This window comes from Psittacula echo (assembly GCF_963264785.1).
Source record: "Psittacula echo genome assembly, chromosome: 6".
Taxonomy (NCBI): Eukaryota; Metazoa; Chordata; class Aves; order Psittaciformes; family Psittacidae; genus Psittacula; species Psittacula echo.
Window position 1 is genome coordinate 52128655 of NC_137743.1, and position 25094 is coordinate 52153748.

At 39.5% G+C, this 25094-nt stretch overlaps 1 protein-coding gene across 1 annotated transcript in view; it reads right to left on the minus strand.

The window, feature by feature from the left end:
- The window catches only part of GRID1 (glutamate ionotropic receptor delta type subunit 1), a gene marked incomplete at its 5' end in the record, with an annotated part of 550600 nt that overhangs the window by 523887 nt on the left and 1619 nt on the right, over positions 1-25094 (minus strand). Inside the window, one exon of the mRNA XM_080620875.1 lies at positions 24321-24476. Coding sequence (XP_080477001.1) covers positions 24321-24476 — 156 coding nt within the window. The remainder of the gene's footprint in view (positions 1-24320; positions 24477-25094) is intronic.

Below are 25094 nucleotides of genomic sequence, written 5' to 3' on the forward strand. Positions count from 1 at the left end.
TTCATCCCTGAACTACATCATTTCTAAAAGAAAAAAGTCAAAATATTTTATGGGAAGACACTGCAAGAAATGTTGCAATACCTTTTTAATTCCATTTCTTTCTCTGAAAAAAATATTGCATTTTACCCTAAATTTGTCTATTTTCTCCTTCCCCAAAATATCTCCAGGTTTTGGCAAATACAAAATCTACCAAGATCTAATTAAAAGTTCACATGAATAGCACAAGCTGGTTTTCGACAGCCACATACTTTGACACTACCCAGAAATTTTATGCATTTCTGTATTTCTTATCATAACAATGGAAGAAAATTAAATTGAAAAGCCAAGTTCAGGACTTTGGATCTTCTGTACACCCTTAAAAAAAAAAACCAAAAAACCAACAAATACAGTCATTTAAAGCCCATATTTGAAAAAGATATATTGTCAGAAGCTATCACTCTATTTTGTTCCTGAGTCCTAAATCTTGACCCTCTTATGAAAACCCAAAGGAGGGACCCAATAGAACGGCATGGGTTAAAGTAGATGTCTATTTTATTATCCTTCTTACTACTTGTGCCATGAAAGTTTTTTTAATGTTATTTCAGAAATCGTAAATTTCAGTTAAATTGTAAAAAAAGTGTAGGGATCAGTTCCTATTAAGAGTATTGAAAAAGGAAATTTTCATTATGTGCACCCTATCTTTTGCCTTCATCAAAAATCATAAGAATAAATTCTTTTTGCTAGAAAGACTAGAAACAGAAGACACTACAAACTTAAAAACAAACAAGAAAGTCATACAAAGAAGCACGCTCAAGGAGAGTATGATATAGATCATAATCCTCCTGATACCTACTGTGTCACACCAAACTCACACAGTTTAGCAACAGGAATTATTCTATGGAAATGCGGGACAAATTTTTCCTTCTCACGCAGAAAACTAGGGGGAATCAGACCAGAAGAAGAAGAACAGGCTCTCCCAATGACTCCAATTTCCCACAGATCTTTTTTATCTACCAGATACTATAAGCTGTTCCCTGCAGAAACAACACATCTTCAGAACACTGGAAAGCACAGTACAAATTTCACATATCTTAGTGCAGCTACATGACAATGACTGAATAGGTCTGGATTTGTTATTTTCCAGACCTTGAACACAATCCTCATTTAATGGCAACAAACACTGGCTCCAGACCCTCTACCAAACTGAGAACATCAGTCTGCAGATGCACAAATCCTTTAAACTTGCACTTTGACTAACAAGACTCCAAATCAGCTGTGTTGAAGCCACTGGAATAAATATGGCTGGGAACTTGTTTCACACATAAGAGTACCTTTGGGTTAGGGAAGTTGAACCACAGTCTAGTGTGAATGTCCAAATTTCATAGTTAATTCATTAACAAGCAACTACCAAGTACACAGTTAAGAAGAGAATATTTATGCCTACTTTGGTCTCCCATCTAAGGAAACTTATCCTTAGATGACTGTGCAGGCAAACAGAGGGAACAAAAAGTGAAGCTAAAGCTTTTCTTCTTCCCCTACCAGCATAAATAGAAGTTTCCTTTCACTTACTGATCACTATGCCCAAAATGTACTTTCTATAGTGCATGAAATCCCCACACTTGCTAAGAGAGAGGAACTCATCTCAGGTAGGCCAAAATCCCTTATCTCTCTATCCTGCTCAAGAACCATGCTCACAAGCAAATTGGAGACTTGACAGATTTTAAATCTACAGCAGTGTGCTGGTTTGATATTCACCACTGTACATCCCAGATAAAAATAAACATTTGTTGTTCTTTCTGATCCAACACAGTAGATTCAAGCCATCTTGATCCAGAAGGATAGCTGAGCATTTCATGTTTACTTATGAAATCCACAAAGCCAGGTTAACATGAATTACTTCCCTTACTCTTTTGGAAAGCAGGACACTGCCCTACCTTACTTTTCCAAAACAAAGTTCATTTGAAATGCCACTGTTTTCCTACAGGACAGATTCCAAAATACTCACCACCTCACGCTGAATAGCATGCAGAATGAATTATTATTATTACATAAATTTCTGAAGAGCTCGCTCTCTCCATTGTGTTTGCAGATAACATATGTTGTTTAAAGATGAATAGTAAAAATGAAAGAGGAATCCATAGCGCTTGATGGGAAGCAAGAGCCAAGCTAGAGACTATAATGGAAGTTTTTTTGTGACTGTAGTGTTTGTTGCTGCAAACAGTATAAGAATTCAGAATTCATGTGAAGTGTATCCTTTAGGGTTCCAACTGTGCTGATGCACAGAGAGGGGGGAAAAAATCAAAAATGAGAGATATCTGTTCTTCTACCGTAAATAGGAAATACAGCCTAGATAGAGAGGGAAAAAATATTTATTCCAGGGTATATGAAATCTGAAAGCATGACTGCTGTAGGAAAGATGAACATAAGATGCTTTTGAGAGCCTGGATGGTCTGACTCAGTATGGCTCCTGCTTTGACTTGACATATAACCACATTTATGTATATCCAGTCTGAAAGGAACATGAGCAAAATAACGTGGGGGAATAATGTTTCTCCTAACTGAGGAACACAAGGATATTCTCCTGGTATAAGAAGCCCTTGCACTCTAGCATCCCTCACCTCTAAGCAATAAGCAGTTTTGCTTCCTTTTTCTTTTCACATAAGCTTTCTGAAAGTAGTAAGGCAATAGACATCCTACATAACCAATATTTGATGACCATGGCTGCACCAGTAGAAGAAATAGAAGAGAAGGGAGGCCCAAAAATAAAGGCAGAGAGGGAAAAGGAAAGGGACAGCTGAGGAAAAAAGGGAAAAAAAAAATATCAGTAAATTCTGAAGTGGTAGCAAAAGGAACAGATGAGCCTGAAGAAAGCACTTCATGATGCAGGATATTCTCAAAATAGGTATCACTATGCAGCCAAGCAGTTGCAGCTTTGACAAGACCTTGCCATTTTCCTATTTAATTCGATCACTCACAAGGCATGCTGTCTACTTCTCTTTCAAATTCAGACACCAGTAGGGAAGGGACATCTATGCTCAGAAAACTTTTGGGGCAAACCCATCAAAAGGCAATCAAAACAGCAATTTCAGAGACTCCCACTCAGCCAGCCACCCCCCACCCACTATCTGAAAACGTATCCCTCAGGTCAAACGTTGCAAGACTCTTTCCTGACCTTTTATTCTAATGCTAATGGAGAAAAGAAAAACACTTCAAGTTCTTGTAGTGAAGGCAAGATATCTCTGAATAAAACACTTAAGAGCATGCTGAATATTCCTATCAGGCCTTGTTAATTAATTCTCACAATGCTTCTCACAAATAGGCACAACAGAAAGATTATATTCTTACAGAGCAACCATATCAGTATCTATCCAGTGATAGACCATAAAATGGTCTAGCTAAAATATTTCTATTTTTAAAATATAACTTTACAGTAAATTGACTGCCTTTTCTTTCCTGCTTTGAATAAAGACTGAGATTTTTAAGCTCTGTTTCACAAGCCTGAAAGTTATAACCATCCCAAACAATCAACGCATTTACATGTACCTATCTGCCTCTTTGAAACATCCAGGCTATAAGAAACTTTGACACTGCTAAAATGACAAAGACTACCTGTGAAACAAGTAAGTACTAGTACCACCTTGCCTTAGTGTTCATCTAAATCCCTCTTGATAAAAGCCCTTCTACAGCGCTTCACAGTGACACACAGCTATTACACAAAACACAAAGGAGGTTTATATCAAGCTAAAAACTTTGTCTAACCCAAGTCCTCTTCCTTTGCTGTGTGATAGGCTATAGTTTGGGAGCTTTTACCGATTTCAGTCATTAGGGGGTATATGAAGAAAAAGAAAAATCCTCTATTCTGCAAAGCTTTCCTTTTTACGAGATCTTATGGCTGTGTGCAAGCAGCGATCTCCTGTTCTTTTCAAGTACCTTTATGGAGACTCCTGGGAAGATTTCCCCCGGATAAGAATGCTTTGAGGGGCTCTAAGTCAGGCACACACTTCTAAGCCCTTCATGTCACCAGGGATCTGGGGAAGGAGCATTATCTCTCAAGACTGTTTTGAAAGGGAAATCCACAGTGTCATCTCTAGAGCAGTTAACAGTTCTGAGGCCTCCCATTAAAGGCAATAATGACAGCCTGTCTGTTTCCCAGGCTTTTAAAGTGTTCCCTAATCAAACACACAGTGCAAGTACACAGCAACCTCCCTAGATATTCTTACCACATTTGACACTTCCTTATTTTATTCTGAGGTTCCACCTAATTAGTCATTTCTGAACAGGAAATGTCCCATATCAAAAAACTCAGGCTTGCAAAGGTAAACCCAAGCACCACAGCTATTTCTGAAGCATTTGGCTGTACAAACGGCAAGAAGAAAAGTACTTTCAATGGAAATATGCCTTCTTTCTGTTGCACCAAATCATCATGAACTGTCTTTATAGCAAGTTACAAGGCACACATTGTTAGGCATCACAGCAATTCTTACTGGGATTCAAGTAGTGTTAAAAGTTTGTGTAGAGTGTTTCCTCATGAAAGGAGATATTAAATGGATAGTTCAATATTCTGTGAGAAATAAGAACACTGAGATGCTCATTTAAATATCTGATTGAAGAGTTCCAGTGCAAATGCGAACATGAAGTTACGTGCCAGCAAGTGCTGCAGAAACTTGTGCCTCTGCAGTTGATGGCTGGGTCATCTAGAGCACAAGACCAGCCTGGGAGAGGCTGGGCCTGCCGGGGAGATACCAGAGCAGTCAAGAAACTGCCGTTCAATGTCATGCAGGGGCTGCAGTCAGCCTGCCTGCACAGCAAGGATTTTATGAAGAAATTCCTATGAAGGACAGTTTTAGCATAAAACAAGGCATATATTTTAGGAAACTTTAACTGAAAAAAAAAAAAAAAAGGCATGAAAACAACAGGTTTCAATTTCATAGAAGACAGTAGAAAATAAGGACTAGTGCTAAAAACAGTGACACTTTCATAACAGAATGACATACCAATTGACTGGTTCAAGTTGCAGCTTTCAGGACTACCCTGCCTCAGTTTGTACCTTCCTTGCCGAAGTTAAAAGGAAATTTTGCCCACATACACAGACTTCAATAACAATTCTCAACAAAGCCACCAGCCGATCGTGAGCAACCCAAAATATCCTGCTTCCTCATTAGACAAAAAAAAAAGTCCCAAGAACAGTTCACAAAAGGTACACAAAAGGTACCTTTTATGACGGGCCCACAGAGACAAAAGATCTCTGAAGACTGCCTGTCTGCAAGCCTCAGGCAGCAGACCTAGACGCACCACTCTTCTGCCGCCTTCCCAGAAGTGCACAAAAGCAGGGATGCCCAGCAGGTGTAAGGCAGCTCTCAGCAGTGGGGCAGCACCGGGTCTGCCTCATCCTTCCCTGGACCCAGCAACCATTGACTATAGGGAAGAGAAAGCCCACTAAAGCTCTAAGGTAGAAGTCATATATTTTCCATTTGGTTTTATGCCTTATAAAATACAATCAGTCTTCATTGTCATATAACCAGTTACACTGAAAGAATAAATAGTTCCCTGGAGATTATTTTAGTTAGGGGTTTCTCCCCAGTATTTTCAAGATATGAAACAAAGGGAACTACAGAGGGTAAGAAAATGCAGCAGCTCTGTCTATGGACTGCCATTGCCCAAGCCTGATTAGCTGCTTCATTTTCAGTAGCTAAAAATAGTCCTTACCACAAGAAGAATCTGCAACGACAGCAAGGGTTTTCTTGGATTTTACTTGTGAGAGTGGGCAGAGGTAATAGAAAACAGCACTGTCACCAAAAATTAAACATTCTGAGGCAGGAGTATTTATTTATTTTTTTTAATAAGAAGTCTGTAACAGAAAACCTGCCTTCTATTGAGCTTCCAAAGAAACAAAGGTTAAAGGATTTTTGCAACTGCTCTTTCAAATCTCATGGAAAGAATTTTTTAAAAAACAGGAGTTTAATTTTGTTTGCATTTTCTGTTTTACATTTTCTCAGGAGAATGATAAAGGAGTAAAGATGCCTACATGACTTTTCAAAGAACCATTATATTCTGCTGCTGAAAGCACTTAAAAACTAATAATGGATCTCTAATCTGCTACGGAATACATTCTGTGCTACATGTAACCATTTCTGTGTATTAAAAAATTACAGCCTCAGAACTCTTATCTTCTGTATGCTTCGCACTATACAACAACAGCAGCTATAGCTGCTAAGGTAAGTTAATAAATGCAGTCTGGTATTTTGGAGCAAGTAGACCCTTTCTCTTATTACAGTTTAAGTATATTCCTAAGTAGGGATACCAAGCTCCATCTGCATGGCTGGCACTAAGGCCTGAAAGATCCTCTTAGGGAATTTTCTGTTTTCATTCTCCCATGGTCCATACTTGGCTAGCTCTTGCTCACTTCTGTGCAATAGGTGGCTATGAGCTTAGAAAAATATCAGACAAAGATCTCAAATCTGCAAACAGACCCTCCTTGGAAGAGCTAGATACTCTCAAACCAAAATCAAGACTTAGAACTCTGGACTCCACAAATCAGACCCTTTAAAACTTCTTTTCAGGAATTATTTGCCAATCACTAGTAAAACAGGTAATGAATTTTTAAAGCTATGTTTTCTATAACTTTTACAGTCAAACTTAATACCTACTTCAGTTACCATAACAAGAGTTGCAACAGATGTTTTTTGGTTTAATGAAGACAGTCAAGCAGATTTATTGCCTATTTCTTCTAGAGGTGACAGTAATTTTCAACAAATAACTTCCCACAGTATAGTCTTTATTTTTGTGCCTGCATTGAATACCATATATCAAACCACAGTTCATTCCCTTAGGAACTGACCACTTCAAATCAGTACAGATCAGTCAAGTCTGCTGTGACTTAGCTGGAAGCAGTCACCTCAGTGACACAGTCCTGGCTGTCTTTCACTAGCCAGCTGAACATGCCTTCACCTGTGAGATGATCACCTGTGTCTGACCTAAATGGGTGTATCACTGAGAACACTCAGCATTCCTTCAACTTTGCTCATGGTGCAGCTCTGATTTTGAAATTATTTTCCCATGGGCTGTACCTTTCAGAAATATGGACTCAGTTCCCACACAGGCAAAGCAGACAGTATATCATATGGACTGTTAATCAGAGACAGCTCACATCCTCTCAGGAGTTTAGGAAGAATCTAATTTTGATGCCACAATTATAAGAGATTGTTTCAGGCTAAGTCCAGGCTGTTTTCGCCATAATATGAAATAAATATGAAGGGACAAACCACAAGTGAAGTCCCAGCAGTGCACTCAGATTTACCCCTGCTGTCAGTTGGGAGACAATGGAAAATAGGAAAGGTGCTCCTTCCCTGTCCCACAGCTGTCTTTCCCAAATCCCAACCCTTCTCATTGGGTAGCAGCAATACTGGCAAGCTTCATGGAGCAGCCAAATTCATTACCACAACTAAAGCTGATGCTGCAATTACAGTCACTTCCTGTGCCTCACATGTGCCTTGAACCATACTGCCTTTAAGCCCATGAATGTGAGAAGCTCCTCTCATGTGCAGGTTCTGACTCTGGAAGAATCAAGTATCATATTTCAGAAATTCCTGCAAAAGATTTCACATGACTACAATAAGCATAAGCAATAGACCAATTTAATTGCTTTGTTGTACAAGATGCCCACTCACAGAGGCTGAAGAGCCAAGCTAACTTGAAAGGAAAGAAGAAACGCATCCCAAAGCGTGTGTATGCCATGCTCTACTACAACTACACATGGCAGGACAGAGGAGATAAAGCTTGCATCATATACCTACAGGTATCCCTAGGACTGGATCTGGCTCATGTTCACAGTACTTATATTGGTCACGGGTCAGGGCATGTGGGCCTGGAAAGCTTTTCTATGCACAAATTCTCAGCCTGCTTGTAAAAAATAACTGTGATTTGCACTATTTAAAATCAAATAGTTGCCACGGGGGTTACATGTGGCCTAGAACCTCAGCTGTAATGAGTCTGAGGATCAAGCCAGGTGAAAGTTCACATGGTTATTGATGGTTATAAGCTTATGCTTTCAGATCTCTATCAACAGAAACAAGCAAGTTGTGGTCCTCATATAAAACTTCTATGAATGGAAGAAAGCTGCAGTAGTATTTAATAAATTTAGTAAATTAAAGCAGTAAAACATCACTGCATACAGTGATTTCTTGGAGATATTTATTCAGATTTCTGGAAAAAAAGAAAGTTCCTCAAAATCCTCACAGAAATAATTCTTTCTATCTTTTTAGGTAGATGGTCTGAGTTTTTAAAAATCACCAAGTAGCTACTGTGTGTTATTAATGGTAACAAACATAATCAACTTCAAAAGTTCACATGCAATATACAGAAGGAAAAACTTCCAAAGAATTTACTACAATCATTTCAAATGAGGTGGATGGGTAGGAGTGTGCAACTCCTACGATTCAGTGAGTTAGTGCCAATATAGACTACAATTTTAGAAGTACTTAGCAACGTTGTTGTAGAAGAGAGGTCCCATTGTAGTGCACTGCATTAACAGCAGCAAAGACCCTTGAGAATTTTCCAGGCTTTGTCAGCCCAGGCTGCTTTGATGAATGGTATAAACAGAAGATGAAATAATCGCTCACTAGTTTACAAGCACTGAAGTACAGCTATTAAAGACTTCTAGTCTACTTTATGACAGTGGCAGTCATGCTTGGCAAACAGGCAAGTATCTGAGCTTATGGTTGGTTGTCAGACATCCCAAAATCCCATGTTCATTTTATATCTCTGAGGCTTTTATACCTCCAAAGACTACAGTTCTCTTTCCCATTGTATTTCCTTACAGAACACAATTCAGACTAGCAAATTTAAGGGAGTTGTTCATCTGCTTGTAAGCACTTAGATAACAGCTTGTCATTCAAGAATGTCTATCAATTTTTTCTAGGTTTTTTTTGTAGCTGGTTAATTATAAGACAAACCTTCAGTACTTCAAATAGAGATTTAGCAGACTATTTTAAGGAAAATAAACATAAGCATGAGATTAAAGACAGTGACCATACTGTCATTTTATGGTTGGACTCGATTATCTTAATCATCTTTTCCAACCTAAATGATTCTAGGATTCTATACTTATGCTCTGTGTCTTGGAGACAAAGCTGGAAGAATTATCTGGGCCAATTCCAATTCTTTTCAGTCAGAGGAAAATATAGTCAAGGGGTCAAGAAGACATCAGTCCTGTGAACACCAAGGATTATTCCTAATCCTATTTTCCTAAATCTTCTATCACTGGTTTCAACCTGTGGTTTACAAGTCAATCCAGGCAATAAAAAAAAAATAATCTTTTGTCATTAATTTGATTTATGACCCCTCTCAGGAACTTTCCCAAAGGTATAGAAATTGAACACACTTGAAAACAACTGGCCTACAGCCGTCCCACAATCTACAGTAAAAGACCAAAGGCAAGAACCACAATGCAACTCAAGAGCAGAGCAGAGGAACTTCAGGCCCTCTTGCTGGCCCCAACAATATCACAAAATGTGTTATATCAGAAAATCCTGAGAAATAGATTACAACCCACACAGTACAGAGAGTAAAAATGAAGTAGCAGTCCCCACTTACCTCACCAGCGACAAAAATTCCTTCACAAGTCCACATCTAGTTTAAACCATTTCTGTCTTAAGAAAATACAGTTTAGCAACAACAGAATTAAGTGACAAGCATACCAGCCTAAAATACCAAACATCTCAAAGCTTCCTTTGGCCAATCTGGTACTTTCGGCGATCCAAGAATGACAGTGAAGAGAAAGGAGAGAAGGAAATAAGGAATGAAGTAAAACACATGCACTTTAAATTACATTTCAAGAGGAAGATCCCTTCTTAGGCCCTACAGACAGATCAGGAAGAAGCATGAAGTATGTGATAACACTCCATGAGCACTGGGAAGAGGAACGCCAATCCCAATGACACATACAGAAGTCACAAAGTTCTGTCTTCCTTACCACGCTAAACAGATCAGAGCTAAGCAAACATATGAGAAACCGCACTGAGACCCCCATCTCTCTTCACCTTGTAATTCTCATTCACCAGCAACCAGAGTTAGAGTCAAACTTCCACAATTTAAAACTTAATCCACAACCGGCATCCAGAAAATCAATTGACCTTTCTCTGTATCAAGGTAACTAACACTCTCAACAAGTTAACTTCCTATATCAATATTTTTCTATAGAAAAAGAGAGATAATCAGTTTCTTGAAAAATCTCATCAAAAAGAGAGTATTATTGTGGGGAGAATGTAATAATCCTTTTTTAAGCCAATATATCCATCTTGAGACAACCTTCAATATACTTTAGAACATTTCAAGCAATTTTATCAGCATTTAGGAAGGAAAAAGAACGCCTTGAGGCCAGTCCTGTCAGCAAATATTTCCCATCTTCAGTTTAAATCCTAATATTATTCCAGATGAATGCATTGCAGGCACAATTTTTTAAAGCACTGTGAACACTCTATTACCTTGATGGCCACACTTTTCCCATGTGAGCCATTATTTGCAAATATGGATACCCTGGAAAATCTTTTGGAAAGAACACAGGCACATTGCATACTAACAACCCCTCATTAAGAAACTTAAAGGACTTTTTAAAATTAGATTTATTAGACCAAGACCGAAGTACATCTGCATTTGTCTGTCTCTACAGTTTCATGGAGTTAATGATTTTGTCATATCTGTTAGGAAACTTTGCAGCCAAAAGAAATTGATGCAATTTTTTTAAACATCAATATAACATCACCAGAAATACAAAAAAAAAAAAAAAAAAAAAAAAAAGAAAAGAAAAAATTGAAATTCACATGTATACAAACCTTTTTTCAAGAGCAATTTCATTTCCCCTCTTGCATGCTTATTTGAGTTTTAGACCAGCTTCCTCAGCTGGTTTGCATTTTATCAATGGAATCACATGTTTTCCTATCAATTCTCAAGCTATTTATTAACATTGTAATAACATGCTAAATCTTGAAGACCTCACTTAAAATTCTCAGCTTCAAGTGCATTTTCCAAAGGCCCTAAAATCTACAACTACTTCCCAGTTAATCTGGCAATCTGACAAGCTATTTGCAAATCATATATTCAAAGCAAGCCTGAAGAGACAGAGAGATATTTTTAAAAGACAGAATTTTCTAAATCCATGTATTTATTTGTATTTCCTAAGCGAAATACACTTCACCAAAAAAAGTAGTTGGGAACAGTTAAATGGCAAATTGACACAAGCCTTCATTTTGCCTTAAGGCACTTTCCAGGTGCACTGGAGCCAACAGAGCCTTTCCCAGTGCCTTTCCAGCTGTCACTGCGCTGTTCTATATTCAAAGAAATTCCTCCTATTTCCTCTTCAACTTCAAAGAGAACAATCTTATCTTATTAGTTCACCAAACTTACCCAGGGAGTGAACTGAGGAGGGCTAGCTCACACCTTTTTCCGCCTGTCCTTTGATCACCTTGTGACTGAGTTCAACTTGATTTTAACTAGGTAAAATGTCACGTATGATACATGTGTAAGTATGATGCCTATTTTTCTCTCACTAAAGATGCAAAATAATTTATTTCCCTATTAATTACCCCATGTAACAGCTTATTCATTTATTTTTTTGAGAAAATGAATTTCAGAGCCAAAACATCAAATACATCCTGCTTCAAGCCACTCTTACAGCATCCTTTAGGAGAAGTGCCACTTCCACTGACTCAGCGCAACCACCCAGAACTTCAGGACTCCAGTTTACAAATAGTCTCCCTACAGGCCAGCAACAATAAGAAACCAGTTAGCAGAATTATCAAAATCCATTTTAAAGCCCTATTGCAACCATGAGTGCAGGACATGAACTCCCAGTTTTGATCAACAAACTTTGCTTCTTGCATACCCATGGGGTGCTTTTCTGCATGTTGAACTGCCTAAAGGACAATGACTCTTGGAAGATAATTAGCACAAGAAAGAAAATAAAGGGGCATTAAAATTATGACAATACATTAACTGCCTTCTAGTTGATGGACATTTTCTGAAGTATTTTTTGATCAAATTACCATTTTATTCTGAATGCATTTCACTGCCAGCATTGCCAGAATGCACTATAGCAAATGTAACTGATCACCGCTGTAATTTCTTTTTCACATTCCTGATATTTTGCCATTCTTTAGAGCTACTGTGATGCCCTCAAGGAGCACTCAGGCTTCTTGTCCACGTGTTCTCCATTTCCTTATAGTGTCAGAGATACACAGCCTTATAGGTTAAAATCTAAAATAAAATAGAGAGGAAAATTACCCATCATATCAGTGAAGGCAGGATGAGAGACTTAATTCTGTAATAGAAACCAAGGGCTCACTGCAGCAGGTAACACGGAGGAACCCTCGTGAAACACTTAGTTTCCTCTGGCGGTGACTGAAAGGCAGAAAGTCTCCCACAGACACATATTTCATTTCCATAATGCAGTTCCATTTCTTTTAATGTAAAAGGAAAAGACAAAACCTTCATTTTCTCATGTCGATATAGTAGCTATTTACAAACCTTAGAATGTCTGAAAAGACATCTGTGTACTGCTGCCAACAGATGTTGTCATCATGATGATTAAAATGCAGTGGAAATAGAATAATCCAGCAAATCACAAAAAGCATGTTCATAAAATCTATTGCATTGCGCAGTGGCAGGGAAAGGGGGAAGTAGAGGGGGAATACCATGCTACCAAACAAGAGGAGGCAGCTGGAAAAGACTTTGGAGAAATTATTTATGTTTCCAAACCTCACTAGGAAGTAGAATGACAAGTCTGCTATCCCTACGAAATGAGACATGGTGGGAAGTGAGGAGATGCCTCTGAAAAGTACAACCATAGATAGGAAAGTGTATGTCCCACCCACCCAGATGCCTTTGAGAAACTGGATATTTGGTGAAGGACCCCAGGCATAGATATACCAGCTACAACTGTACCGTCCCTGGCTTGGCGATAAGACACTAAGAACAAACAAAACGGATAACAGAAGAAAGTCCTTCCTTACATAAATATTAGGTTACTGAAAAAAAAAATAATACAGAAAGACAGCAAACTGCCTTTTGAGAATTAGGACTGCAGATTTGATTCAAAAGAATCAGGCATTACTAGTCATGTATTGCCCAGATGACTCTGAGTTTTAGCTGACATTATGTTTTATTTTTAAGCAACGGTGTAAAAGCGAAGAGGACATTGAGCCTTCTTAAGGCATTGAGCCTTAAGAAACCCAATTGTGAACCAATCCTGACACACCAGAGCCTCTGCCACAGGCAGAGAAGGGAGGGAAAGATTATTCCAACCACCTGCTTTTAAGAGGGCTGTTTCTAATCACGCTTGACAACAGCACTTCGGCTTGCCTGCACAGCTGACTTTGTGAGCACCCATCCAGAGGCAAGGCAGGACCCGCTAGCTGCTGAAGCACTGTAACACGTTTAATGGGTGCACTAACCGCAAAGCTGAAGATACTGCTTGTCTAGAAGCCTTGCTGGCAGACTTTCCTCACAAGTGTTCCCTAAACACTATCACATACAGTTCATCAGCATTCTTACAATTTGATAGGTTTTTTCTAAAGGAAAAGAAAACAAAAAATAAAACTGAAAAAAAAAAAAAATCCCAACCTCGGTAGTGCTGAAATGTGAAATTACTTTTCATGCTGACTGTGCATCACTTTAATCCAGATGTAGGCACTCTAATTTCAAGCTGCCCTGGACAAGTGACTTTCTACGAGCAGAGGCTGAGTGAACCTCAACTTCTGCTAGACCATATCTTTCCCTATCTTGTCCTGTAAGCACACTTTGGAAATACCTTTTCTTCTCTCAGGAACTGAAATGCCTGCCACAGAGTGATTATTTGCAGACTGATTACTCGCTAACGTTGTGGCAGCCCTGCCCTTCTACAGCCTCTTTAAAAATCTAGACCCATGCTGTGCAAGTCTCTTGCTCAGACCAGAGGAAGCCCAAGCTTTTTCTGTTTGGGTCACTAAGTCCTAGCTGTATCAGAAAAACTGTTACTTCCACAGTAACTGAAGAGCTTCAGCACAAAAGCAAGCTGAAAGAAAAATAAAGTTTCAGTAAAAATAAAGCCAGTAACTGGGTTGTTCCCTTTTATTTTTTGTGCACTTCAACATCCTAGCCCTCTGTGTTTTGACCCTTACAGACATCACATTCTAAATTTCTTTTCTCTGAGTGTGTCAGATAACTGTTATCGTTCCAAAAATGTGCTCCAATAGGACAGAAAATGAACAAAACATCAGTCCTTTAGATTAAAATGTAGCTAATATTCCACACAAGATAATGCTCAATTTATACTAGAGTTTTCCTTGGAGTTCTAAAGAATTTTTTAAATAAAAATAGAATGAAGTCAAGTGTTTGCAAACAGACAGAAAAAACACTGAAAAGCTCAGTCTCTCTTCTTTTCACTATCCCAAGTTATACCTTTATCCAGGAGCAGAGAGGTTAAGAAAACAAAGGGCTATGGAAATGCTGCTCTAGATAATTATATGGTTTTGCCACTGAAATTCTTACCAAGCAGCAAATAATTGGTATTTCCTAAGTATTAAGTAATCCTATAAAGCTGAGTCATTTACCTGCTGACAATCTTCATGAAGTTTACAAACATTCACTTATATGGAAAATCCTTTTATTCACTTTCTAAATAAGAACAAAACAGATTACCAGTGAGTTCTTGAAGATATTGAAAATATTCCATCAGCAATGCTACTACTTAAAATCTCAAAGACTGAGATAAGTTAAAAAGCAGAGGATTAAATGACTGCACGGAGAAACAAGATCCATAATGAGATGCTGGACCCACTGGGAGATTTTTGGTTTGAGCTTGTAGTATTCTTTAAGAGAGAAAGTAATTTCTTAAATACTATTCTGTTGAATATTGGAGGAAGAAAAAATGTTTTCTTACTGTCCTTTTACTCTATGAAAGGTTGCTAAGGGAATAGTTCTCAGTAAGGTCAAGCAGCAGAAACCCTGCTGTGTGTTTTAATGTAGTCAAACACCACTTGAAATTAATGCCTCTTGGTTCTTTATACCTTTAAGCACTGGTGGTTTGTACTTTCCAGTATTAATTCTTACTGCATATCTGAATATGTAATAGGCAAAAGGAAAAAAAATAGACAGGCATCAACATGCCACAACAGGGTCAAAGGAACAGAACTTCACAAAAGCAGGGCTAGTACAGACAGTGTCTTTTTAATAAGACATACCTTTAAGGCTATAAAAAGCACTTCAAACCCACAAACCTGAATGTAGTTTCAAGCACAGCAGTCAGGTCTCCAAATTATAATTAAATGCAAGCCATTAGGAAAAACATAAAAAAACCCTTTTCAACATATTTCTCATTTCAGATATTTATTGCCTTAAAGTTATGTAAATGAAAGAAAACTTGGCATATTAGCATATCATTATTGTCTCCCTTTGGAATTATTACAGATCTACATATGATATAAAATGAGGTTCTCAACATGCTGCATTCTATTGAACAGTCTCACCTAAATTTTCACATGGACAAGAATTCTAATAGCCAAGGAGCCACACTAAGGATTAGCATTAGCTGGTCCCTTTCCTCAGTGAAGAGTAAAATGGAAAGGACTCTCAGGATGGCACCTAGATTTCAGCTTCAGAGCTGACACTTTTTTGTGTAAGGTAGTCTGCATAACTTGTATGTGCCATGTGTCTAAAATGTTTCATTCCTTGGTCTGAAACCTGGTGTCTTTCAACAGGTTTCTAGATGGAAAGAACCACACATCATTCCTGTATGTAAGAAAAATCACTGCAAGTTCTAGTACATGGAAAAAAAAAAAGAAAAAAAACTGTCAAAATGCAAAATGGAACATGTAAGCCATTTTTCAAAATCATCTCAAATATATATAAATTATGGAAAAATCTTTTGCCAGAAAAGCAATAACTGTGTGAGCCATTTTCATTCTACTATACATATATTATATGTTTGCTAAAAGAGTATATATATGCAGATGTCTGGTTTTATGTGAAAGTGTCCTGCTAGAATGAATATATATATATGTGTGTGTATATATATAAAAGACTCACACAGCCATGATTCCAACAATGCATTTTAAGTAAATTCTTTCTGAGGAGCAAATTGAAAAAATACCTCTAAGCATGAGATGACAGAGACAAATAAAGACACAACAGGAATTCCCCTCAGAGGGAACTTATTATGAATAAAAGCATGAAAAGCTTCTTGATCTTTGCCTAAAAAATGAACATGGGTTTGACTATGTTCCTCTGAAGTGGCAAGAAGTTAAATCTGAAGTAACTATTTCAGCCACACTCCTAGGGTGCTGTAGTCTTATAGGCAGGCACTATTGTCATTCTATAACTAGGCTTTGAGGCTTTGTTTAGTTTTCCTTCCAGTAAATGACTAGTGTAAGCCATAAACAGTTCTAATAAACATGACGATATCCCTCTGCTCAAAGAATGTGTAGTTTTAACTGCTTTCACAGTATGGCTCAACCGTAGCATGATAAATCACATCAAAATATTAAATTCATCTCATTCTGCATGAAGACATAATTTAAAATGTAATTTTAGATAGTCAATCCTCTAATCATCTGTAGCTGGAAGATTCTGAACACAGAAAAGGTCAAGGCGTATTCTCTGCTGGACACATTACAGTAAATCTAGCAATTAAATTGTTTGTATGGAATATATGGGCATACATACATATATGCATATATACAGATCGTATTTCACAATTAAGGATCATTTTTTTTCACCATTATTTTAACTAGATCAGGCTGAGGTGGTTTTGTATACTCATTTCACATTTACAGATCGTCCTCCACAGTAATGACTGAGAAAAGGTGCCACAGACAAAGCACTCAGAAAAAATATTTTCTTCAAGAAAAACAAATGAAATAAAAAGAGAAACAGAAAGAAAATATTTAATCTTCAAACATATTTGCTAATATTTTTATCAATACTGCTCATTTCTGATCATTTGGGATAATTTCTAGCATGTTGGCTAATGATGTAGCATATTTTCTATGATGAAATCCTAGAAAAAGAAACCCAACTGCAGCTACTTGATAAATGAGCAGGATCCGCAGCAGGATTAGTGGGAAAGACCACTGGGTATTCAAAAAGAATTGTAGCCTACCCTGCAGCTACTCTTGTGCACAATACCCTTAAAACAGATGGGTGACCCATACCCAACACAGAAACAACAGTATTAGCAAGTCCATATATTAGAAGAGAGAGAAGAAATAAGCTTAATCTGTTATAGAGATAGAAGGGGGGGAATATTTCAGACAAAATCCTTCTAACTGGAGCAGGACTCTGCTCCAAACAGATCACATCAATGCTCCTGGTCTTTCCACAGAAAACAAACAAACCAACCAACCAACCCTTACTACCTTACTACTGCTAAGCTGTGAGCCCACAGCAGCACCTGCTGCTTCCTCTGACTCCTCATTGCCTGCTGCACCCCAATGCATGGCACTGCCTGGAGCTTGGTCCCCAGCTAGCTCAGCCCCACCTGAACTGACAGAAGCCTCTGCAAAAGCAGAGAACATGGCTAGGATGGAACTAACCCAAATAGATCCTGTAAAACAAGACCTAAGCTGTAGCAGGGATGTGTGTGCCTGGGACTGCCTCCCAAAAGTACAAAATATTTGGCACCTGCAATTAAATTGTGACTAGAACCCGAAGAGCCATGGCTACAAAGTAACAAATCACAAATGTAAAGAAACAACAAAGCAGAGGGGTATATGGATGTTTGCCCACAGTCTGTAGCCTGCCTTCATCCTCAACACCAAACAGACTCCTTTACAGCCTATTGACTCCTTTTCTACCAAAGATACCTGCAGGTGCTTGCTTTCAGCATGACAAACACACAGGAACAATTCTATGATTCTATGAATGGGAAGAGATGGACATTTTAATTAAATGTTTTCTTTAGCTCTGCAAAATACTCCAGTTTGTAATATACTGAGCCATGCAACTACAGAGCATGAAAACGCAACCACAATGAGACAATGGTGTCACAGATGTCTCCACTGTGGCAGTCCTTAACAGACCTTGGTCTGGTCTCAAAGGGCACAAGGAGGTAAAATTGTTAAGCCCATCCAAGCCAAGAAGCAACAGCTTTTAACTGCAGCAAACTAGTGCAGAAAACAATGTGTAGTCACATAGCAAGGCCTCTCTGACCATGGGAGGGATCACCACCCTTCATGCTTCCTGGCTGGTTTTTAAAAAGTGCTGATGGCTCAGATTAAACCTAGAAAAATAATTATGTAGCAATATGTGCTCAGAGTTTACCTGTCAAAAACTGCCAAACAAGACCCCATACCCTGATGAAAACTGTGTGAAATCTGCGTTGAAGCAAGCCACATCAGAAGAGCAGATAAAGGTAAAGTTACATGACAAGGAAAGACTTCAGAGAAACCACTGGAGAAAAATCAATTGACAGTATATTGATATAAACCAATCCTTTGCTATATGGCAGAGAGTAATTTTGCATTTTTTTTGTGTTTTACATTAGGAATCTAGGTACAGCCTATGGTTTCTAGCTAGGCATCAAACCCAATCCAATGCAGTCAAATCAATAAAGCCTTGTTTTGCAAAAACCTAATAATTTGTATATGCAATATTTTATGATTTTTTATCTTACTTTTTGTTTCTATTTTTTAAACTTCCTTTTCCTTTCTCTCTACTCTTCCATTCTATTAAAACATCCTTGTGGATGATTTTCTGGCAAAGAACGGCCATGTGCCCAGATCAGCAGGTGCCTACGTGAAGGTCGACACGAACCAAGGAACAACAAAAGATGAAGGAGGATGGGAGCGAAACACTGGGAGTGAGAATCCCAGCAAGATAAGAAGGAGCTGGAATTTACTGAGTTGCTAAATTGAGGACTGTTGGAAAACTTTGAAGGTCAGGTTCTCACACCTGTGCTTAACCAATTATATGTTAGTTGTTAAGGGCCACACAGATATGTATCCAATCACAATGTGCCAAGTTAGTGAAGACAACTTTAAGAAATAGTATATAAAGGGTTAGTTTTCGATAATAAATGGCTTTGTCTGATCACATTGATCTCTGACTGAGTCCTTTCCGCGACACATCCTAACTCTAAAAACAACCTTCACTTCTGCAGTATGTGAAACTAAGCTCAACAAAACAAAATGTCTTACCCCACATTTATATAAACACCTATTTGACATAGCTTTATATGGTGCTAGACCTGGGCTTACCCAATGGCAAGGGAAGGGTTATCACCATGCCCAGGGTTATCTTTTCACAGCTGTTGTCCCCTTCTGTATTTAATAGCCACCTAAAATCTCACAACAGAGAAAACAGTCTTTTAACTGAAGTCTTAAGTCTGTATTTTGCCAGAACACAGCTTCTGGGCCATCTGTGGCTTTCTGGTCAGGGACACTTGCACTACTACTGAAACAGACACAAGCATACAGTCATGCCACTTCGCGGTTCCCTACCACTGGGCAATGCACACATGGCAAGCATAGCTCTGCTTGAGATTTTAGCCAGATAAAACATGGAAGAATAGCAACATAGCTGCTGAGTCCTGTTCTCCATGTCTGTATTTCATCTTCGTTATCTACACATTGATCAGCTTATTCCTTCTCAACAAATAAAACTCTTAGAAAGCAACTGTTGTAGTAACATGAAATATATGTGCTGAACCAAGACAGCTCAAGAACTCTGTGCTGATCTCTCCTCCGCAATATCCAGTTACAGGGCCATGGGAAGGTTCAAAGCTGCACCAGGGGAGGTGCAGGGGCAAAAAAAAAGGAAGCCTTTCTTTACCAACCGTGTGGGTCAAAACTGGAACAGGCTTCCTAGGAAGGGGGTCAGTGCCCCAAGCCTGTCAGTTTTTAAGAGGCATTTCATTTTTGGTCAGCCTTGAATTGGTCAGGCAGTTGGACTAGATGATCGTTGTAGGCCCATTCCAACTGAAATAGTCTATTCTATGTACTCTATTCTATGCCAAGTATGTATCATTACCAAGTTCTACTGACTATGATAAAGAGATCAGAATCACTCAATGGTATACAACACAGATATCCAAAAAATCAACTGCTCTGAGTTGCTCTGAAACCACAGCAGCATGCATGGGACTGACAATAAACCCTTTTATGGAACACCGTTCTTGCTCTCAAATCACATACTGATTTTCCAAATTTGTTCTGGTTTCCAGAGCTGACAGCATTTTAACATCAACAAGCACACATACAAGGCTGCCCAAATTAGAAACAATTCATTTGAAATTGCTATGCAGAGAGAACAGCAAGTTTCAGCTCCAGGAAAGCTCCACAGATATGCAAGCATCATCCGCTAAGAAACAGGGTTTTAAAGTTTCACAGTTTCCAAGTAACTGTCTCCTTTGGATCTCTTCTCCAAAGAGCACTATGAGTATTAGCTTTCCTATGCCCCAGTTTTGACTTACGGCTAAGTATTCCACCTCTAAAAGCAGCATTTTAGAAACTTACATTTTAGCTTTATTTGTTTTTTAGTTTAAAACATAGAATCATGTTTTCAAGCCCAGCTAGAAACTTGTTTGCCACCCATATATCATACACACAGTCCCTTTTCAAAACCAATGGCAGGCTCAAAAATCCCAATTTGAACTGAAAGCTTTAAATTGTTTCTCATACCTTTGAGCCTATTTGAATCCTTGAATCATAGAAAGGTTACCACAGTACTAGCTTTAATACACACCACACACAAACAAGCACTTATTATCTCACATTTCAATCACTTAACAGAAACTGAGCACATAGCTCTTTTGGAAGCAAGGATATAATTTAACATCATGTCTGTGATTTAAGCTCATTTCCTTAACACCATACAAAAAGAACAATGATTCCCCATGTATATTTTCTCCCATGACAGTCAGTGAAAAAGCAATTTTTCCCTCAAGTAATTCCCACATACATAAAAGCAATATTCTACAAAATGTGATGACTACTTGCAAGCACAGACAAAAGTCCTATTTTATGTGTACACTAGAGTCTGTTGATTCTTTACTGTTACATCCCTTGCCACTGAAGTTCCTTCCACCCACTTGCCACAATTTGTTATAGAATATGAGTTTGATGGGGCCAAAGTAACCTTTTTACTTAACAGCACAACAGGATCTTCTTCTGCAATGTATATTAAAATGAAAGACAAGATGGAATACAATTTACATTTTGTTAATTACTGTTCTCTGGCACCATTAACATGAGTGCCCACCTTCGAAAAAACAGGATCTCTGCATTTTATTTATCTATTTCAGTCACCAGAAACTATCACAGTAGCGCTCTTCTCTCTCTAAAGTAAAGTCCCTAAAGCTTGTTTTCAAAATCTTATGACACTTCTAAGCACCTTCCAGCACTGAAAACTACTCTATTTATGAAAGGCAAGGTAGCTTCTGTTTGGCCTTTAGTTCTGCACATGCATTGCTCCTACCAAAAAAATCCTATAGTTACTACTCTTCCATGCATCCTACCCATGCAGAAGTTCTCCACCTGCACAATAAATGTCAGATCAAATGCATCTTAAAGACTATCTCCATCAGTAATTAAAGTCTTGTTACTGTGTAATAAACCTTGTTACATGGAGGGATGATTTTCCATAACTCTTACTAGCACGGTATTATTGAAATGATGGTCCTTGCTTGCAGCATTCTTTTAAAAGGACTTAAGGAATAATTTACCATGTCATCTCACAAGACTCTGCAAAAGACACTTCAAATAAAAACAGTATTTGTGATTGGTTTGCTTCTGTGAACTATTCTGGCAGCAATATCAAAATGGTCTATTTTTACTCCAAATTGGTTTTCACTATAAAAAGTTCCATCACTATGAAACTAATGCTTGCAACATTGATTTCCATGGTGCTGCTTAGCAATTCACTGCAGAAGAATAATGTGGGTGTCAGGGCATTTTATGTAGCAGCAGCAAGATCCTACAAGCAGTCTGGGCAGCAGATTTGCTCCAGGTTATTTTGACTACTATAAGCCAAAATGAGAAGGACATCCATACAGTGCGATACAATTAGATTTTGAATAGTCGGAATGACACTAAGTAACACTGGGCAGAGAGACACTGCTCAGTTAGAATAACTCGGGAACTTGTACATCCTGTGGATCATTCTGTCAGCGAGTTGCATAACAGCTTCAAAAGTAGGAAATTAAATCTTACACAAAAAAAAAGACCTGACCTGCACCAACAAAGCAAGCCAGGAAATTGAGCAAAGTCTGATACTCTTATCTTGGCTCTCTCACTGTGGCAAGCTTTTACTCACAGATAGGATCATTTTGCAGTCCTCCCAAAAGAAGACACATGGATATGCCTTAATCAAGTGGCGACAGAGAACAAGTTCTCTTTGGAATTGTGAACATTCATCAACAACTTCCTGAATTCTCCAGTGTGGGGTCAGTTCATCAAAGAGAAATTCTAACTGTAAGGGGCACATGAGCCCTGAAAAAGCATCTTGGAAGAGACAGTAAGAAACATATTTATTTACATACACTCAGGTAGCACAAAGATTTTGTATCAAAAAGATTAAAAATTTGACCAGTCTTTTCTGTGGGTTCATCATGTATTTTCAATACAGAAGTTTTGTTTTCATAATAGTCTTCAAAAATGCGATACGAATCTTCAAGGTTAGCAAATAAACCAATTGAAAAAGAAAAATAAATAAAATCTTAGTGGGTCAAGAACAATGCTCCAGTTCATGCTCTTCTGCTTTCAACAAAATTGAGCAAAGGGACTCCATCCACAGGACTGTCAGATCCCAGGGCGTTCAGAATAGTTTCATAAAGTTTTACTGCTGAGAAGAGACATTGTTGGAAGCAATTGTTCAGCCAGCCAACTACTGTCACTGCCATGAATATGAATAGGCTCCAATATAGGACACTGAGTTTTGCAAATGTATCCAATTGTTCAGAGTTAATCTTTGCCAATAAATCAACACGCCATTATTTTTAGAGATTTTTATTTTCCTCTGGTGTCTGACTATGTGGGTAAAGTTTTGTTTTAAAGTCCCTTCCCATTTTCATAAAGGGTTTTTCCATCCTGGCTTACTAAGCTTTCAGAGCAGCAGGAGGAATCCTACTGTTAACAGGATTAGACCCTTAAAAACGTTTATACTGCTCTTTCTCCTGAGTGTGTGTGATATTAACTAGCACCTACTCCAAGGGAAAAAAAAAAAAAAAGTGGAAGAAATTGTTCGGAGTTCATGAACATTAACATTTGGTGTAATTTTGTAGCCATAATTTACATGTACACAACTAGGCATAAATACATATGGATTAATGCAAATTTTCATTACAGGGTAAGATTCACTATGTGCTCTGTAGAACTAAGGGTAAGGCTGGTGATGAATCACTTTTTAAAATATTCTAGTCTAGGTATATAAATAGCTCTCTGTTTCTAGAATAATTACTACTGAAAAACACAGCTTCTGAAATTACCTAGGCCATAATTAACCTTAGCTTCATTAAATCACAAATAATATCTTTTTAAAGTCTTATTTGTAAAAGCAAGCTGATGAATGTAAACGTTTCCCTTTGGGGAAAAAAAAAAAAAAAAAAAAAAAAAAAAAAGAAAAGAAAGAAAAATCTAATTGAAGTGATTTACCTACGTAGCTACTTGTCAGATCTTGCAAACTCTGTGAAGGTTTTCAGCCGGCGACTGGGCTACCTTACCCTCTTCCCCAGCCACCCGGGAGGAGTTCTGCTCCCAAAAGGCCACGCTTCGGCCGCCGGCCGCCTGAACCCTGCTTCTCTTCGGGGCAGACGAGCAGAGCGAGATGCCGACTTGTGCCCCGCCACCTCCCGCAAGCATCGAGTCGTTCTGCCCGGCCCCTTGGCGCAGCAGGAAACCACCACCCCTTCCCCGGCAGGACCCCCTCGTCTGCCCTGCCAGCCGCGTACACGCGTGGGCCCTGCTGGGGGGACGAGGGCGGCGGTGGAGGCCGGCTTGTCCTCCGCAGCGGCGAAGAGAGCTGCCGCTTGCGAATCTAGGACCGACCGGGCCCCCCCCCCGCCTTGCGTGCTGTGCCGTGCTATGCCATGCCGGATTTCCCACGGTTGCCACCACTAGCCCGGGCTGCCCTACGCATCACGGCTGGGCATGCCACCGCCGCACCGCACCGTGCCTCCCTTTTCCTTGTAAGACAGCGCCAACCCCCGACCGAAGAAAAGTTTCCAGCCGAGCGCCAGGACGGGTCCGGGCTTCACCGGCGCTGAAACTCCCTCCCCGCCAACGGGCCGGGCCAGGCCAGGCCGGGGAGATCCTCTCTCAGCCCGGTCCCTTCCCAGCGAGCAGCTCGCCCGCACCGGGGGTGCCGCCCGGGGAGCTCACCTTCCTGTACCGCATGGAAGGGGTTGTTGGCCTCTATGAGCTTGATGGAGTAAGTGATTTTCTCGCTCTGGAGGATGTCGTCATTGAGGTTCAGATCCGACACCGCTTGCTTGAACACCTCGTCGTCCTTGGCAGCATTGCCTTCGAAAATGGCACCTGAGAGGAGGAAGGCGACAGAGGGTGAGGAGGGTTCGGCCGCCCCAGAATCCCCCTGGTCATTCCCCTACCAGGAGCATACAGCGCTCCAGCCGGCTGATCGGGGGCACTGGACGCCTGTGGGGCCCGGACCCACACATGCGTCTGCTCGGCTTCGTCCCGAGCACGGAGAGGCTCAGACCTCCTCCGGCCACTTCTGCTCCACCGGCACTGAGGGAGCCCTGAGCCGGAACCACGCTGGCGTGAGGGACGCACCCCGCCAGTGACCAGAAAGGGAGCAGGCTTGGGAATTTGACCAACTTTTGCTCACTGCTTTGCGGGTCCTTAGGCTGCTGCCTTTCGGGAATGGTTTTATTGAGGCTTGCATGCACACACGAACATGAAGCCGGGATTTGTGTCCATAACCTGGAAGCTTTAATTTCACTGTCCTGTTTATGCAGTTAACGTGAAAACATCTGGCGATGTGTGTTACATAAAATCCGCTCTCTAGGGCGCGTATGAACGCCCACACTAGGCTTAACTGCCCGGCTCTTCGTGGCGGTGGGAGCTCTTTAGTGCTGGCAACAAAACAAGCAAAAAAACGTTATCCGCCCGCCTGAAGAAGTCCTGCTGATTCAC